Raw genomic sequence first — 17,500 nt, 5'->3', positions numbered from 1 at the left:
CTAAAATGAATGGAGGGCCCTGGACAGACCAGAACAGCTCAGCTAACCTGAAGCACCACCGGGGTCCATAACTGACTCTGCTGGACTCGACCTGGTTCTGCGAACTCAGATGTGGGTCTGGAACAACACTCAGAGATGAACCCAGCAGAACCACAACCCAGATGATCTGCTCGGATTACCTGTGACTGTTGCTAGTTAAATTCCCATAATTCCTACAGCACTTTGTTTACATTACATCATTCAGGCCAACAACAGGAAGTCAAGCACAGTGACCTCACAGGAAGCCAGTCAGAGAGCATGCCAGCATGCAGAGGAAGTCAGCCAGATGAAGAGCACTTGAATGTTTTCATTACCTTTGACCCCTAAGCCGGGGGGGGGGGGGGGGGGGGGGCACTGAGTGCCAGCCTATCAGATCGCAGCACACGTGTCAGATCAACACTGGACACAGAATCAAGGAGATCTAGTCTGGTTCTAAAACCTCCCAACTTGAAAAGTTCTGGTTCTAAAGTCTTGGCTCACATCCAGGCCATGGTTCGGGTTCCAGATGCTTCTTACGCAGGAGGATCGTAACATTTCCCAAGCAAAGGTGGGTCCATGGAGTCCCTTCCAGGTTCTGGTCTCCTCCTGGTCCCAATCAGAACCTTGGACCATCTGCTTCTGACAGATCCGAATGCTGAACACAGCGCTGTGGTTTCCCACTCAGTTTGGAAGCGCTGAACACAGCACGGAACACAAACAGACCCGTTGATTCGTTCGGATCCCTCACGTCACTGAATTATTCACTCCACAATCCTCAAATTCCATTCAGCAAAGGAGAACGATGCGTTCTGGATGCAGACATCAGAACATTACCTTCCAGATGATCACAGTTGCTTCAGAACCAAGAGGGGAGTTCTACAAACGTTCTTCACTCCTTCACACACTGCTCCAGAGTCAGAGCTTCACACCTGGCAGATGTTGTAGTAGACGGTGTGGGCCTGCCTCTGGCCCGTCGGGTCACCCGTCGTCTCAAACAAGTTTTCCTTGTGTGAGTGGATCTCTGTCATTGGAACGTTGATAATGTGGGAGTTGCTGTGAGGATTCTGGGTCCCGTAGGATGGAATCGTCTGCAGAGGAAACAATGACAAGTACTTCCTGTTAACTCGACTCACTCCCAATACCCACAATGAATCCTACCAAGTGCACATGGAGGCGGTGCACACAAGTCTTCGAGTGCATACTAAACAAGCGTGTAAATAAGGGCAGAAATGAGACAGTGAGCATTACGTTATCAACCAGAACATCCTAACTGGGGATGCCGGTCACCACTTGCTGCTTCAAATGATTGTATGAAAACCGAATGACATTAATAAAGGACTGCCTCAGCACTACCAACTGTAGACCACTGGCCCATCATTGTGAATAGTATTCTCCAGTGGGATGGGCCTCGTTGTGCACCAGGGCCAGTGTTTCAAAGGTAAGCCACGAGGACTTTGTACAGCAAATTGGATCAAATCTTGAAAATGGGGTTTTCAAAAGAAAAAACGGATTACATCATGGGATTAGATCATGTAATCCAACTTTGGTTTTGATTCGGATCAAACCTTTGGTTTGGGTTTTTTAGAACTTTTCTGTAGGATTTGGCTCACTTTGATCCAAAAAATCTGGACTGATCCCATCAGAAGGGTGGATTCAGCGTGGATTTCATGACCAAAATGTAACGAAAACTAAAAAAATGTATCAAACACTATATTTGGATCATCTTACAAGATATCTCATTTATTCATAAGGTTTTAATTGTAGTTGTTCTTCCGTCAGGCTACAGTGATTAGGTCGGCTTTAATGGATACAGGCCTACAGCAAAGTAGAAAGAGTTTGGCCTCGTAAAATAACCCCCAACAGCTGTCACAAAAGACCAAAAACAATCAATCATTCTGTCACTAATTATATATATATATATATATATATATATATATATATATATATATATTCATCACAATCGAAAATACTGTATTGTTGTTTTTAGAATATTTATCAGTGATGCATGCGATGATTACAGAATAACCAGAAAAATGCCAACCAAGGCCAGACTTAAGCTCCGCCTCCTAAAGGCTACACTCAGACAAGCTGGTCTCTCCACATCAGATGAGGTGGTCTGACGTTATTGTGGAGTATTTGACATCAAGTCTTTTTTATTCAACACATCTATATTTGAAACTTGTTATGAATGTCCTCAGCCTACAGCGTTTGTGTTGCAGGTCTCAGATGAGCGGACTGCTGAAGAGGATGGGGTGGGTTTTTCTTGTTTTTAGGTATTTTTAAATGTGTGTGTTTTCATTTCAAATGAAGATAAACGTGTATTGACCCACACTGGCTGTTCTACTTGTTGCTCTTTACGTATCTACAGTTCCTCTTTGTGATTTCCTGTCCTGTTTGAGCTGGTTATCCAGATTTGCTGATCCTGAAAAGTTCCTATCCAGATCAGATTGATCCAATCTGATCTTGCTTAGAAAAACTGGCTCAAAAGTAAGCTGGATTACGTGATCACAGATCACAAAAAAAAGGGATTACGAAATCCAGATCAATTTTGTCCGGATTAAACCCTTTTAAAAACCGGGCCCAGGAGGTTGGGACATTGGTACACCTTCATTTATACGGCCATGCTTGGATGACTACCTCCTACATCTGTAACTTAATCTCACAGAGAAGTGTAACTTCTCACAGTCTGCGTACAACCATCAGCTGTTACTGTGTTCTGTTTCCTCACACCGAACCGGGCTGGAGGGCTTTGGTTCCCTCTGCTCCTTCTGCATGGAGCAGGCTGCAGGAACACTGCAGACTAACCCAGTTTATCTCCTTGAATACGTTTAAAACCAGACTGAGAACCTCGAGATGCTTCTCTGTGTTGTAACCGTCTTCTGTAATCTAGTACACAACAGGGCTGTGTAACTGTAACTTAGTAACTGTAACTGTTGCTGCCTCTTGGCCAAGACTCCCTTGGAAAGGAGGTTTTTAATGCCAACGGGACCTTAACGGTTAAATAAAGAATAAATAAATAATAATTAAAAAATGAAATAATATTAAAACAAGTGACTAAACTACTGGCATGGCATGTCTGGAAGCACACACCAGCAAGCTCATCAGACAACAATATTTACAGACATGTAGAGCTTCTTCCCAGCAGAGAAACATTAGATTGTGATCATTTATGTACAAAATATTAAAATATTTAATATTTCAATAATTATACTTGGAAATACAGATTTTCAGAAAGAGCACTTGAGCCATTGCTCTGCCTTATTCCCAAAATTCCCATGCAGCATGATGTTTGGAAGTCAAAGTCTATTGGTGTGGGAGACAAAAAAAAAGTCACGATCTGAGGCACCCCGAAAAAGGATTCATTATAATATGAGCCAAATAGGGAGGCGTGCAATCACGTGACACGTTTTTCTGGTGTCAAATCTACTTTAGAAGTTTTAATGATCTTGAAGAGCACCCGACATACTACAGAAATTATAGAAATATCTAGTCCCACTGATGCACTCACTCCCACCTGTTTGAATCTAGTGGTGTGGGCTTCAGCAAAGTTCTATCAATGGTGCAAAAGGGGCAGAGCCAAGGTCTGCACTTGAATATCCATGAACCCTACGCATTCACACAGTGTGAGTATAGGGACTGGGTCTTCCTGATGCCCTGATCTTTACTTCCTGTTGCCTTGAACCTGACTTCCTGTGTGCTTGGTCCTCACTTCCTGTTGCCTTGAACCTGACTTCCTGTGTGCTTGCTCCTCACTTCCTGTTGGCCTGATCTTTACTTCCTGTTGCCTTGAACCTGACTTCCTGTGTGCTTGGTCCTCACTTCCTGTTGGCCTGATCCTCACTTCCTGTGTGCTTGGTCCTCACTTCCTATTTGCCTGATCTTCACTTCCTGTTGCCTTGATCTATACTTCCTGATGCCCTGGTCCTCACTTCCTGTTGCCCTGTATCCTTTGACTCCAGCAGATGTTTTACCTTTCCAACACCACCCAGAGGGAAATCTTTCCGACAAAGATGGGCGATGATTCCTGCTGCCAGGGCGTCCCCGAGAACGTTTATCATGGTCCGAAACCTGTCACTGCAGAAACACAAGGGCGGCATCAGACTCATACCAGGAAACAGTATCTCTTGATCAGCACTTTGACTTACAGGATCCAATCAATGGCCACGATGAGTGTGATGTCATCAGGTGGCAGGCCCACAGAGGTGAGGACGATCACCATGGTAACCAGGCCAGCCTGAGGGATTCCTGCTGCTCCGATGCTGGCGGCAGTTGCTGTGATGCTTAAAAAAAAGATTGATTTGACAGAAGGAAAATAATCTGACCTGAAACCAAGCAAATCTAAAAAAAAAAGAAAGAAAATGCTCGATGTTTACGGGTGCTATTATTAGGTTTTGTAAAGTTTTGTAAGTGGTCACAATTAATAAATTGTCAACAAAAAATGAAAGCTATTTAACAAAATGTTATATTCCATAAAAATATGAATTATTAATATCACTGAACATTTAATGTCTGATTGACTCTGGAAACAAGAACTTGCAGGATGACATTGATCCAGATAACAATTTTTACACTAGGGTACATAATCATTGTGAATACTATCCTGAAGACCAGTTTGAACATAATGCCACCATAAAAGGTAAATTATCTGTTATACATTTCAATTGTACAAGTCTAAATTCAAATTTTGTGAAGACTATACAGTGTTTGAAGCAATCAAATCATCAATTTACTGTAATAGCAATCTCTGAGACATGGCTCCAGGACGGGAGGATATCTTCAAATTGAAGGATATAATATGTTTTCCACAAGTAGAGATTGCCAAACGGTGGGGGTGTGGCTTTGTATATTGATAAAAACTTCCAAAGTAGATTGGTGGGTGATATGACATTAGTTATGGATAACACTATGGAGTGTGTATCTGTGGAAATACAGATATAAAAGTCTAAGAATGTGTTAGTCAGTTGTATGTATAGGAAACCAGGATCTTGTGTTGAAATGTTTAAAGAAAAAATAGTTGATATGTGTGATGATATAATCAACAGAAAAATGTGTTTTGTCTGTGGGGATTTTAACACTGACCTGTTGAATCCTCAAATGCAAAATGCAAATACAGAGTTTATTAATTCCATGTTTAGTCTGGGACTGTATCCACTAATAACTCGGCCAACTCGAACTACAAGAACTAGTGCGACACTGATCGACAATATTTTTACAAATATTCATGAAAATGATGTGTTAAGTGGTCTTATAATTACCGATATGTCTGATCATTTACCGGTGTTCACAGTCGTACACAGGACAACGGTAACCACTCAAAGTGAATCTGTGGTTGTTACAAGGCTAAAAAATCAAGAAGCAGCTAATTCATTTAAAACTGACTTAATGGAACAAAATTGGGAGGAGGTTTATGTGGAAGATGTAAATAGGCTTTTGGAAAATTTTTAAATATTGTAACTTCTCTTTATGAAAAAAATTGCCAATTGCTTTATAAGGTGGATAAGAATAAGTATGCTGAAGAGCCGTGGATAACTACGGGGATTCAGAAGGCTTGCAGGAAAAAAAATAAGCTGTATAAAGACTTTTTAAAGAAAAGAACGGAGGAAGCAGAACAGAATTACAAGATATACAAGAATAAATTAATAAGTTTTATGAGATCTAGTAAGATAAATTACTATAGTAACTTATTGGAAGGAAATAAATCTGATATTATAAGCATGTGGCGCATATTAAATGATGTAATAAAAAAGGGCAGTGGTGCCAATAGGCTTCCAAATATTTTTCTAATAAAAGACAACCAAGAAATGTATCAGTCTAAAGAAATAGCAAATTAATTCAATAAGTATTTTACCGAAATTGGGCCAAATTTGGCAAAGGATATATCAAATACTAAATAAGATGCTGATGCTGTGAGTAAAATAACAAATTTAGACAAAACCATATTTATTCAAGGCACAAATGAAAATGAAGTTATAACAGTTGTTAAAACATTTAAAAGTAAAAAGTCAGCAGATTTACATGGATTTGATATGTCGGTTGTAAAAGAAATCATTGAGATTATAGCCAAACCACTTACACATATTTGTAACCAGTCTCTCCAATCAGGAAGATTTCCTGAAAGGATGAAGGTTGCAAAAGTCATTCCTATCTATAAGGCTGGAGACAAACATGACTTTTCTAATTATAGACCAATTTCTATTTTATCTCAGTTCTCCAAAATACTAGAAACAATATTTCATAAAAGATTGTATGACTTTATTGAGCATCATGATATTCTTTCTGAACAGCAATGTGGTTTTAGACGTGATCGGACAACTTCTCTGGCAATTGTTGATCTAGTGGAGAAAATATCTGATGCAACTGACAACAAACAACAGGCTGCTGGGGTGTTCTTAGACCTGACCAAAGCTTTTGATACTGTTAATCATGACTTATTAATAAAAAACATTGTGTAGATATGGCATCAGGGGTGTAGCCTATTACTGGATTAAGAGTTATTTAGAGAACAGACTCCAATACATCCACATTAACAACACTGATTCACAGCTACTGACAGTGACCACCGGTATCCCACAGGGGTCAGTGTTGGGTCCCTTGTTGTTTATTCTTTATATTAATGACATATGTTTAGTTTCTAAAACATTGCATTTCATACTATTTGCAGATGATACTAATGTTCTAAGTTTTGGGAAAGATTTAATAACATTAAATCTTTAGAAAGCCTAAAGTAAGAACTAAAATGAAACAACGTTGTGTTTCTTGTGTTGGGGTTGATGTGTGGAATAAATTAGACCAGGAGCAAAAAGATTGTTCAACAATGGTGAAGTTTAAGGGTTTGTTTAAATCAAATGTGATTAAATATTGTGAATCAAGTCAATGAAAAAATGCTTAAAATATTAAAGGTCATTATTGTTTTTATAAAGCAAGAATGGGAATTTGAATATATTCCCATACATTTCAAATATGATGCATAAAGTATTTGCTATTCTAAAATTTTGCTTAAGTTCAAAGGGTTTGGGGGGTTGGGCTTATAAGGTCATGCTTCTGCCTGCACCCATTCTTTGTTGTGTAAGTTGTGTGTTTGGGGCGAACTCTGGTAACCGGTGATGGTTGTACCCCATGTGCAGCAGTACCGGGACCAGAGTGAATAGGGTGTGTATGGGGAGCATGAGTGGGTGTCCGGCGTGCATTTTTGTAAGTCTTGGGTTGTATGTGCATGTGTGAGCATGAGGGAGGGAGTGTGTGACTGTGTTTGTGTATGACTGTATATGTCAGGTGGGGCCATTGACTCCTCCCCTCTCCTGGAACTTCTTTTGATGATATAGATCTCCGTCCCCCCTCCCCCTGCCACACCTGGTGTGGGGTGTGGTGCCTTGGTCTGCCTGAGTGTTCGTGGCTCCCCGGTCAGGGGGTTTAAGATTTTTGGCATCTGCCTGATCAATCCCGGTGGCTGCCTGGTGGGGTCTGGGTCCCTGGCGATCCTCTGTGCCTCTCGAGGGGGGCGGGGGCTTTTCTGGTTGCAGTCTCTTTGGAGTTCCTGTGTTCTGGGGCAGCTCCTGGATCTCTGGGACTTGGAGCTCCCCCCGTCTCCTACACATCTTTAGGGGGCAGATCTGTGGTCCCTCACACTCTCTGTTGGACGCTCCTATAGAGAAACCTTACATAAACAAGCGCGTGTACACACACAGGTGCTCACATGGTGCTCTCATAAGTATGGGCTTGGGCACGTTAAACACTGGTCTTAAGGCTGTGGTGGGCACTAAATGCACTGTGATTTATTATCGTGATTCTTCAGTTAAACAAGGTTGATTTTATATTTCTTCATCAAGTTGACGCAGTGATAGCTAGATCTTGTTGTATTGTTGTTGTGTCCCTTTTTTTTGTTCTTTTGCTTTTTTTCTTTTCTCTTTCTGCAGGTCTAGAAGCAGACTCTTGTTCATTATTGATTATTTTTGTGGAACCCCCCCCCTTTTGTCTCTTCCTTTCTCTTTCACCTCTGTCTCCGTGTCTGGTCGGAATTACAAAGCATTCAACAACAATAACAATAAAGTTTTAAGTATCAGGCGTGACATTAAAAGCAGACGCTTTGATGCTCCACCTGAGAGTAAATCTGTAAGGCTTGTCACCAGCATTCAGACATCAGTTCTGTTTGCTTCACAGCCAGACAGGACACGGTAAAAAAAAAAGAAAAAAAAAAAGTAAAGCAACTGGAAGGCAGTACGTTTCTTTATTCTGAAAATCTCGGGAGCTTCGCTCCGTTTCCGCGTCAGATTTCCTGTCTTTCCTTCCCCAAAAATGTCGAACTTGACCCGTTTCAGAGGCGTCGCGCGTAGAAAATAGAACCGGCGCGTAAAGGCCGCGACATGCTGCTCCTGAGACGCGGCCGACTCGCGCTGCTGACGGCTCCGGTGGAAAAGGTTCTGCTGACCACAGCGGTTCTATCAGCAGCTATGACGTGCTGCTGCAGTAACGTGCTGCTGACGGCTCTGGTGGAAAGGAGGGGTAAGGACCTGGCTTACGCACATGCTGGACATGGAGAGCACCTGCAGTGCTGCTGCCGAGAAGGATAAAGTTATGAAATCCTGCAGCATTATCACTTGTACCCCCCATGGGGGCGCAGCTGTCAGCGCTGTTGCCTCGCTGCAGCGAGAAGGTTACTGACTCGAACCTCGGCTGCGACCTTTCTGCGTGGAGTTGCGTGTTCTCCCCATGCATGTGTGGGTTTCGTCCGGGTGCTCCAGTTTCCCCCACAGATCCCAGCACGCCCTGTAGGTTAACGGTTGCACGTCGCTTTGGATAAAAACGCCTGTCTAATAAATAAATAATCATAAACATAAACAAACTGCCCAGAACCCTTTAGAACCCTTTAGCTGCCAGGCGTTGGGTAGAGGGCCTGAGCCTGGAAGGACGAGACCAGCTGCAGATGGTGAGATGGGAATTTATTTATATAATTTTTTATTATGTCATTTTATCTTTAACTATTTAAAATAAAATAAAAAGAGACTAAATGAAACGACGGATCGAGTTTTGCTGTAGACATGATTTACAACTTTGTAATTTTTGAATAAACTGACTTATGAAAACAAACTTCTTTAACGTGGAATAAAGGAGGAAAGAACACAACACGTAAGAGCAGTCGACAGGAAGTACTGAGTGTCTTTCTTTGGCGTTGTGCACCTTTTCAGGTGTTTGTTTTGTTAAGCTCATATTAAATGTAGTTTTAGTCACGGACCTCTCACGCATCCCTGGAATATTTTAATCTTAATTTGTGTTTATTCTCTTATTCTTGTTATGATCTCATGTATTTATTTGAATAGTTTTTGTGATTTTTCATCGTCAGGCGCTTCTTCTTCTGTGTTACTGGCGCACGACAGCGCAGGCCGCTCACACTGGAGCGCTGGGTTGTGAGAACATGGCCTGAGCTGTGCCCAGAGACAAACAGCTTGAGATGGAGCTGAATGCGTCAGAAAAAAGTTGCACACTTAACATTTAGCTTCACGTCACAGAAAAACCTAAAAGGTACAGAAGACAGAAAACCTGATCTCCCAAACAAGAGCTAAAGCCTGAAGCTTTGAACTGCTGTAGAAACGACCCCCTGCTGATTGCACCGCGGTGCTGCTTTAAATGTTTAAGTAAGTAAAAGTTTATTTATAGAGCGCCTTTCACATGATAAAAATCAGGGCAAATACCTCTAACCAATAAAAACATCAGAAAAACAAAAGCAGTGATAAACGTAGAAAATAAAATCATGAGTATAAACAAAGTGAAGGTGTGAACCCGAACAAAGCCATCATTTAGAACATTTAGGGAGGGAACGCCTGGATGAAGAGGTGAGTTTTTAGATGATTTTTAAAGACCTCTACAGTGTTAGAGAGACGGAGATTTGAAGGTAGACTGTTCCAAAGTCTGGGGGCAATAGTCTGAAAGGCCCCGCCCCCTTTGGTTTTCAGTCTTGTTCCAGGAACAATAAAACAAGAAAACAATATTCGTTTGGAACGGGTCTGCTTTCACAAAGGTTTACCTGATGGTGACCAGCTGTCCAAAGTCCAGCTCATAGTTATTAACCTGAGCAATGAAGATGGCCGCCACAGCCTCGTACAGTGCCGTGCCGTCCATGTTGATTGTGGCACCAACAGGTAGAACGAAGCGAGCGATCTGCCGATCAACATGGCAGTTCTCCAACAAACACTTCATGGTGATGGGCAGGGTGGCAGAGCTGAAAGACACAACAGTCTACAGAGATCTACAAGGACCGTGTATGGAAAACATCGGACCAGGACCTACCTAGAGGAGGTGGCCAGAGCGATGACCATGGCCTGCAGCAGCCCCCGGATGTACCTGAAAGGGTTCTTCCTTGTGAGGATGAGGTAGAACAACGGCAGGAGGATGAGGCCATGGACAAAGAGGCCAGCTAGGACGGTGACGCCATACCAACCCAGCTTTTTCCCAAGAGTGCTTGGATCCTGCATGTCTAAGATCTTTCCCGCGACCAAGAAGATGATGCCAAAGGGGAAGTACCTGAGTGGACAACAAACAGCATCTTCCTTATTCATGTTGTAATGGTCATGAAGGCCTTGCTGCAGAAACGATCATCTACACACGAATGCCAGCACAGTCCGGGGGATCCTAGTGATCGGGTGGTTTTGATTATTTACATCTTAAAGCGAACCACGCAACCTGGACAACGTCACTGTTACGGCCACAGCCCGGACCTCTCTCCAGTTCCAATCCTGAAGCCTGTTTGGTCCAGAGCGGCCCGGCGTCCTGCTCTTAATGAGGAGGCTTGTGCTCCGCGGTCGGTAAGCACCTCAGTGGCCGTCAGTACTTTAACAACAATAGCAATAATAATGATAATACTTTAGGAGAAGGGTTGAAACGTTTTGAGAGTAATGTTGAGTTAACTCTGAAGGATCTTTAGATGATCTCTGTTTTGCTTTAGAACATTGCTAACTGCATTTACGTTCTGGGAGACTCCTAATTAGTGGTAAAGCTTGGTTTTGGTTTAGGTTGGTGTTAATGTCGGCCCCTCCTTGGTGGAAAAGTAAATTAAATTGGTAAATTAGTGGCTAGCTTGGTTTATCATCATCATCTTTATTTATACAGCATTTTCCAGCTGCCAGGAGGCGACCCAAAGTGCTGAACACATAAAAAACCATCGCTGACCCATTCAATGGTTGAAAAACAAACAAAGGCAGGAGGTAAGAGCAAAGAATGACAGCATTTTACTCTTGGACACGTCATTTGGAATTCTAGGATGTCCAAGGAAGATCCCACCTTTCTCTTCTCTGATTGGTTAGAAAGGCTCTACTACGATTGGCTACTTCATTTAACAGGAAACTGGCTGTCCTTCTGCCACCAGCAGAAGCTCTTTGGAGAGTTTAGTAAAGAAAATGTGAACTTAGCGCTAGAATTAACATTCTGTCCTGTTTGCTAAATATTTTATGTTTCATAAAAAAAACAGAAAAACGTAAAATGTGAATTTTAAGTCTTGTTGCATTTATCAAACTGTTGGACTTAGTTTATATCTCTTGGCTCTGAAGCATTCGAGTACACAGGATAAACATGTGTGCCTACCTGGGTATGACATGTAGTAAAACTGCCCTATTCTGCCCAGCTGTGTGCATCAGGTCTGTTTCTTCTCTCAAATAATGAAAACTGGTGAAAAATAGGTTTAAATCATAATCAGCTTTAACTAAATTTTTGATTAAATGATATGCATTCAGCCTGATAATGAGAGATGTGCTCTAACTTGTAAACAGCCTTAACCTATTAAAGCAGGATAGCCTAATAAAGAAGTAATAAGATAACCCCAATAGAGCCAACAGATATAAAGTCAGTCTGCAGGGTGATAAAATGCTGCAAGATTTATTACAAGTTCACATTTGATGTTTTTCAGGTTCTTTTATGAAAGAAACTGATCCTGGTTTGTTGCTGAACAGGAAAGGATGTTTATTATAGCGATGAGTTCACAATTTCTTCAAACAACTCCTCAAGATCTGGCTGTAAACATAAAACCTGAAGCGAGGGAAAACGGTTTCCTCTTACACGTAGTAGATCCCTTCCAGCCAATCAGAGGCGAGAAAGGCGGGACCTTCCTTAGACATCCTAGAATTCCAAATGACGCCTCCTGGACAGTGGCGGCTCATCCATAGGGGCGAGAGGGCACTGCCCCACCAGCCTCACAGGAAGAAGAAGAAGAAGAAGAAGAAGAAGAAGAAGAAGAAGAAGAAGAAGAAGAAGAAGAAGAAGAAGAAGAAGAAGAAGGAGAAGAAGAAGAAGAAGGAGAAGAAGAAGAAGAAGAAGAAGAAGAAGAAGGAGAAGAAGAAGAAGAAGAAGAAGAAGAAGGAGAAGAAGAAGAAGAAGAAGAAGAAGAAGAAGAAGAAGAAGAAGAAGTAGAAGAAGAGTAAATCTGAGAGGCTTGTCACCAGCATTCAGACATTAATTCTGTTTGCTTCACAGCCAGACAGGACACGGGGAAAGAAGAAGAAGAAGAACAGGAATCACAAAATATATCTGGTTTTAAAAATGTTATTGACACTTTAACTACCTTTGACAGTATTTTTATGTATATTTTTGTGCCTGTGTAACAGCAATAACTTCTGACTTTAACGTGTTACACCTGCTTGAATTTAGCTGTTGGTTTATAAAACCAGGAATGTGAATCAAGATTACACATTTTTATAGATTTCTTATTATTTTTTCAAATAAACATGTTTTTCAAAAATCTATCTGCTGTAGCGTGGCCGAGGCCGTGTATTTCATCAAATGGGCCAAAAGTTCTCTTTATGCAACAACACCGGGTGTGTGAACCTGACACCAAAGCCCCCTTCAGACAGGCCATGAAAAACGGAAATGTTCCGGAATCTGTCCGTAAGACCTTTGTGTCTGAATACAAACATCCGGATAACGTGTTCCGGCATTTATCCGGACGGAGCCCCTAGTAACAGGTCCGGACTTGTTACGGACAGGGTGGCTGCTTCAGACTGGTGAGGTAAAGTTCCGGACAAGGGGGAGGGGGAGGAGGAGGAGGAGGGGACCGGGGGACGCTGTGTGCACCTAGATAGCCCGCTGCTGTAGCATGCGGCGAACCACGGCAGCTCGCCTCCTACGGTACCGTCTAGACGCGCAACGGAGCGCTTCACACCGCTTCAGTGATTCCTTTAACCATTGAGCTTCATCATCCAGGTCTCTTATGCGTCTTCGTGTGCGCAGAATTATGCTTAAGCGCCTCGTGATTTTTATCTTGAGAGGCGCTATAGAAATGATATTTTCTTCTTCTTCTACTTAACATAAGTCCGATTCCCCCCCCACCCCACCCCCCGCCGCCGTCAGACATCTGGAACTTTTCCCTGCTGTGTGCACGCAGCCGAAAGGACAAGTTCGGGTACAAAAGTGGTGTGTCTGAAAACACAGTTCCGGTTAAAAACCGGATTGAATTGTCCGCAAATGTTGCAGAATGTCTGTCTGAAAAGGGCTCAGGTGTGTGAACCTGACACCGGGTGTGCGAACCTGACCCCAGGTGGTGTCCATCATGAACATCTCCTAACTTGTCCTGTGGCCTTATCTACAAGACTTATCTGACCCATCTAATAAGAGATATCTTATATTTGTCTCTCAACACGATGCTTTACAGCTGAAGAACAATTACATTAAACGATGAATGTTTCATCTACAGTGAATGTGACAATGTCCTGTCTGCTTTACATTGATGAATGAATGAATCCACATGAATATCTATTCTTAAAACGATTAATGTCAGACCTTAAATACACCCAATGAGTCTACTTGTTGAATTTAATAAGGATTTATTTACCATCATATTCACAGATTAATGTTGCCGTCGTCGTCGTCTTCCTCCGCTTATCCGGGTCCGGAACGCGGGGGCAGCATCCCAACTAGGGAGCTCCAGACCGTCCTCTCCCCGGCCTTGTCCACCAGCTCCTCCGGCAGGACCCCAAGGCGTTCCCGGACCAGATTGGAGATGTAACCTCTCCAACGTGTCCTGGGTCGACCCGGGGACCTCCTGCCGGCAGGACATGCCCGAAACACCTCCCCGGGGAGGTGTCCAGGAGACATCCTGACCAGATGCCCAAACCATCTCAACTGGCTCCTTTCGATCCGGAGGAGCAGCGGTTCTACTCCAAGTCCCTCCCGAATGTCCGAGCTCCTCACCCTATCTCTAAGGCTGAGCCCGGCCACCCTACGGAGGAAACTCATTTCGGCCGCTTGTATCCGCGATCTCGTTCTTTCGGTCATTACCCAAAGCTCATGACCATAGGTGAGGATTGGGACGTAGATCGACCGGTAAATCGAGAGCCTGGCTTTCTGGCTCAGCTCCCTCTTCCCCACGACAGATCGGCTCAGCGTCCGCATCACTGCAGACGCCGAACCAATCCGCCTGTCGATCTCCCGATCCCTCCTACCATCACTCGTGAACAAGACCCCGAGATACTTAAACTCCTCCACTTGAGGTAGGACCTCTGCCCCGACCCGGAGTTGGCAAGCCGCCCTTTTCCGGTCGAGAACCATGGTCTCAGATTTGGAGGTGCTGATCCTCATCCCAGCCACTTCACACTCGGCCGCGAACCTACCCAGCAAGAGCTGAAGGTCAGAGCTGTTGACTCCTGGAAACAGTGGAACCTGATCTGCCTCTCTCAGCTGTCTGTAGAGGATTCTGAAGACGTCTGGATATTCGTGGTGTTGGTGTCAGGTTTCGTGCTGTTTAGCCTCAGCGGTTACCTGGCTTACCGGAAAATTAATGAGCTGTCGAGGAATATTGGCTCAATCCCGGAGCTCAGGGATGGATTACACCACGCTGTGAATGCACAAACTCATATAATTGTCGAGATGAGTCGTAAGCTTGGAACTGTGGCTGAGATTCAGACTCTGGCACAGAAGGTTGATGCCATCAAGGAGATAGTTGAAGGATCAGCAGGGATTGGGATAGATGAATTACGCCATTATTGGATTCAGAGGGGTTGGAGACCAACAGAACTTTAAGACAGAGAGGAAATTATCTCTGTCTGTCCCCAAAACAAGTTCTTATCTGAATCTGGTGCCCTTGAGCCTGTGAGACTAAAGTGATTACTCCCGCTCAGAAGAAATGTGGAATGCTGCCGTCGCCATGGTAACTCTGTCACCCTATCCCAGCCTGGGCAGGACTGCGACCGGTGAAGGCCGTTGAATCGTTTCCAGGAGTCACTGTGCTCTCTAACCCAGTTACCTCCCTCCCCTGTCCAAACAGAGGTGACGAGTGCTGCTTATCGAGGGTGCATGCACTGATATGAGGAGAGTCCCAAACCCTACCTCCCCACCTAGTGGACACTTATGTTGTGTAATGTCTGAAGTCTGTTGCATTTCTGTCTGAGGTGTTTTTTTGCAGAGCAAAGCTGCCCTCCCTGTGGAGGGTAACTCTGAAGTGCCTTTTTTCCTCCACCTGACTCAATCCTCATATAAACCCTCTGATCTCTATTAAGGTAGCGTGACCACAGTCACCAATTCTTGTCATGTGTTTATGCCTATGCATGTATGTCTGATATCTGAATTGTGTGTACTGAAACTCTAATTTCCCTCTGGGATTAATAAAGTATCTTTAAATTGAATTGAGAAAGACGCTTTAAGCTGATATCAACTAGGACACTGAATGAGTATGAATGAAATATGAGCTCAGATGTTACGTGAAAAAAACCTTTAAGTGTCATAGAAAATCGTGACGTCCGTGTTGTAAAATACGTATGGCTGAAAGTTTAATGAGGTTTTACGAGTTAATTAATAATAAAACCATCCAGACGCCAGGTGAGAGACTACGACTACCCTTGTGATGGGAGTTCTCGGTAGGTCCAGCTGGCAGGCAAGTCGGCTTGCTGCCCAGAGGAGTTGACTTTGAATTCACACGACTGGCCGGTGAGATCCATCCTGGGTCTGCTGAAGAGATGTTGCACGTCTGATGGGTTCCTCATAATGCTGACCCAGTTGGCCTAACTGGACAGCGCTAGAACTCACTAATGAGGAAGTGTCAACTCTTTTTCATAACTTTTGTTTATCAATTTGGACCACCCAGAATCTAGAACGTGTCATAGTGGGCGTTATCTAAATCCTAGGGCACCGCCTCTTTCCTCAAACACTAGACAGGTTATTTCCCTTAATGTGAAGTAAATCTGTCAAACATTCATAATAATATGGCAACACTGAACCGTCACCTTATCGTGGTGGAGGAGTTTGAGTGCCCTAATGATCCTAGGAGCTATGTTGTCTGGGGCACTTTGTGCCCCTGGTAGGGTCTCCCATGACAAATTGGTCTTAGGTGAAGGGTGAGACAAAGAATGGTTCAGAGGATCTTTCATGGAAGTAAATTCAAAGAGTCAGAGTACCCTGCCCGGGGGGTTACCGGGATCCCATCCTGGAGCTAGGCCTGGGGTTGGGGCCCGTGAGCGAGCGCCTGGTAGACGGGCTTTTGCCCATGGGGCCCGGCCGGGCCCAGACCGAACCGGATACATGGGCTCATCCAACTGTGGACCCACCACCCGCAGGAGGAACATGAAGGGTCCGGTGCAGTTTAGATCGGATGGCAGACCAAGGCGGGGCGGACAAGAAAACTGTTTTTTGGGCCATGGAATGTCACCTCGCTGGCGGGGAAGGAGTAGGAGCTTGTGGCAGAGGTTGAGTGGTACCGGCTAGATATAGTCGGACTCACCTCAACACATAGCATTGGCTCTGGAACCCAAGTCCTTGAGAGGGGTTGGACACTCTCCTTTGCTGGAGTTGCTCCGGGTGAGAGGCGGAGGGCTGGGGTTGGCTTTTTGTTAGCCCCAAGACTCTCTGCCTGTGTGTTGGGGTTTACCCCGGGGGACGAGAGGGTAGCTTCCCTGCGCCTTCGGGTCAGGGAACGGGTCCTGACTGTTGTTTGTGCTTATGGGCCAAATATCAGTTCAGCGTACCCACCCTTTTTGGAGTCCCTGGGATGAGTGCTAGATAGTGCTCCATCAGGGGACTCCATTGTCCTGCTGGGGGACTTCAATGCTCACGTGGACAATGGCAGCTTGACCTGGAGTGATGTGATTGGGAGGAATGGCCCTCCTGATCTGAACTCGAGTGGTGCTTCGTTATTGGACTTCTGTGCAAGCCGCAGTTTGGCCATAACGAACACCATGTTCGAACATAAGGATGCCCATTGGTACACTTGGTACCAGGGCAGCCTAGGTCGCAGGTCGATGATAGACTTTGTAGTCGTATCATCTGACCTGCGACCGTATGTTTTGGACACCCGAGTGAAGAGAGGAGCGGAGCTGTCAACTGATCACCACCTGGTGGTGAGTTGGATCAGATGGCAGGGGAAGATGCCGCGTAGACCTGGTAGACCCAAACGCATAGTGAGGGTCTGCTGGAAACGCCTGGCAGATGAACCTGTCAAGACGGTTTTTAACTCCCACCTCCAGCAGAGCTTTGACCGCGTCCTGAGAGCAGTGGGGGACATTGACTCCGAGTG

The 17,500-nt window shown here is 44.2% G+C and overlaps 1 protein-coding gene across 1 annotated transcript in view; it reads right to left on the bottom strand.

The window, feature by feature from the left end:
• Positions 1-819: 819 nt before the first annotated feature.
• LOC107397272 (excitatory amino acid transporter 5) overlaps positions 820-17,500 on the bottom strand; it is a 42,458-nt gene continuing 25,777 nt past the window's right edge. Inside the window, exons 7-11 of the mRNA XM_054735567.2 lie at positions 10,300-10,533; positions 10,037-10,231; positions 4,164-4,298; positions 3,990-4,092; positions 820-1,106 (exon numbers count right to left, since the gene is read on the bottom strand). Of these exons, the coding sequence (XP_054591542.1) occupies positions 942-1,106; positions 3,990-4,092; positions 4,164-4,298; positions 10,037-10,231; positions 10,300-10,533 (832 nt within the window). The 3' untranslated portion in view covers positions 820-941. The remainder of the gene's footprint in view (positions 1,107-3,989; positions 4,093-4,163; positions 4,299-10,036; positions 10,232-10,299; positions 10,534-17,500) is intronic.

Source organism: Nothobranchius furzeri, chromosome 8, assembly GCF_043380555.1.
Source record: "Nothobranchius furzeri strain GRZ-AD chromosome 8, NfurGRZ-RIMD1, whole genome shotgun sequence".
NCBI lineage: Eukaryota > Metazoa > Chordata > Actinopteri > Cyprinodontiformes > Nothobranchiidae > Nothobranchius > Nothobranchius furzeri.
Note: the sequence above shows the minus strand (reverse complement) of the source record. Positions and strands in the feature narration are given on the sequence as shown.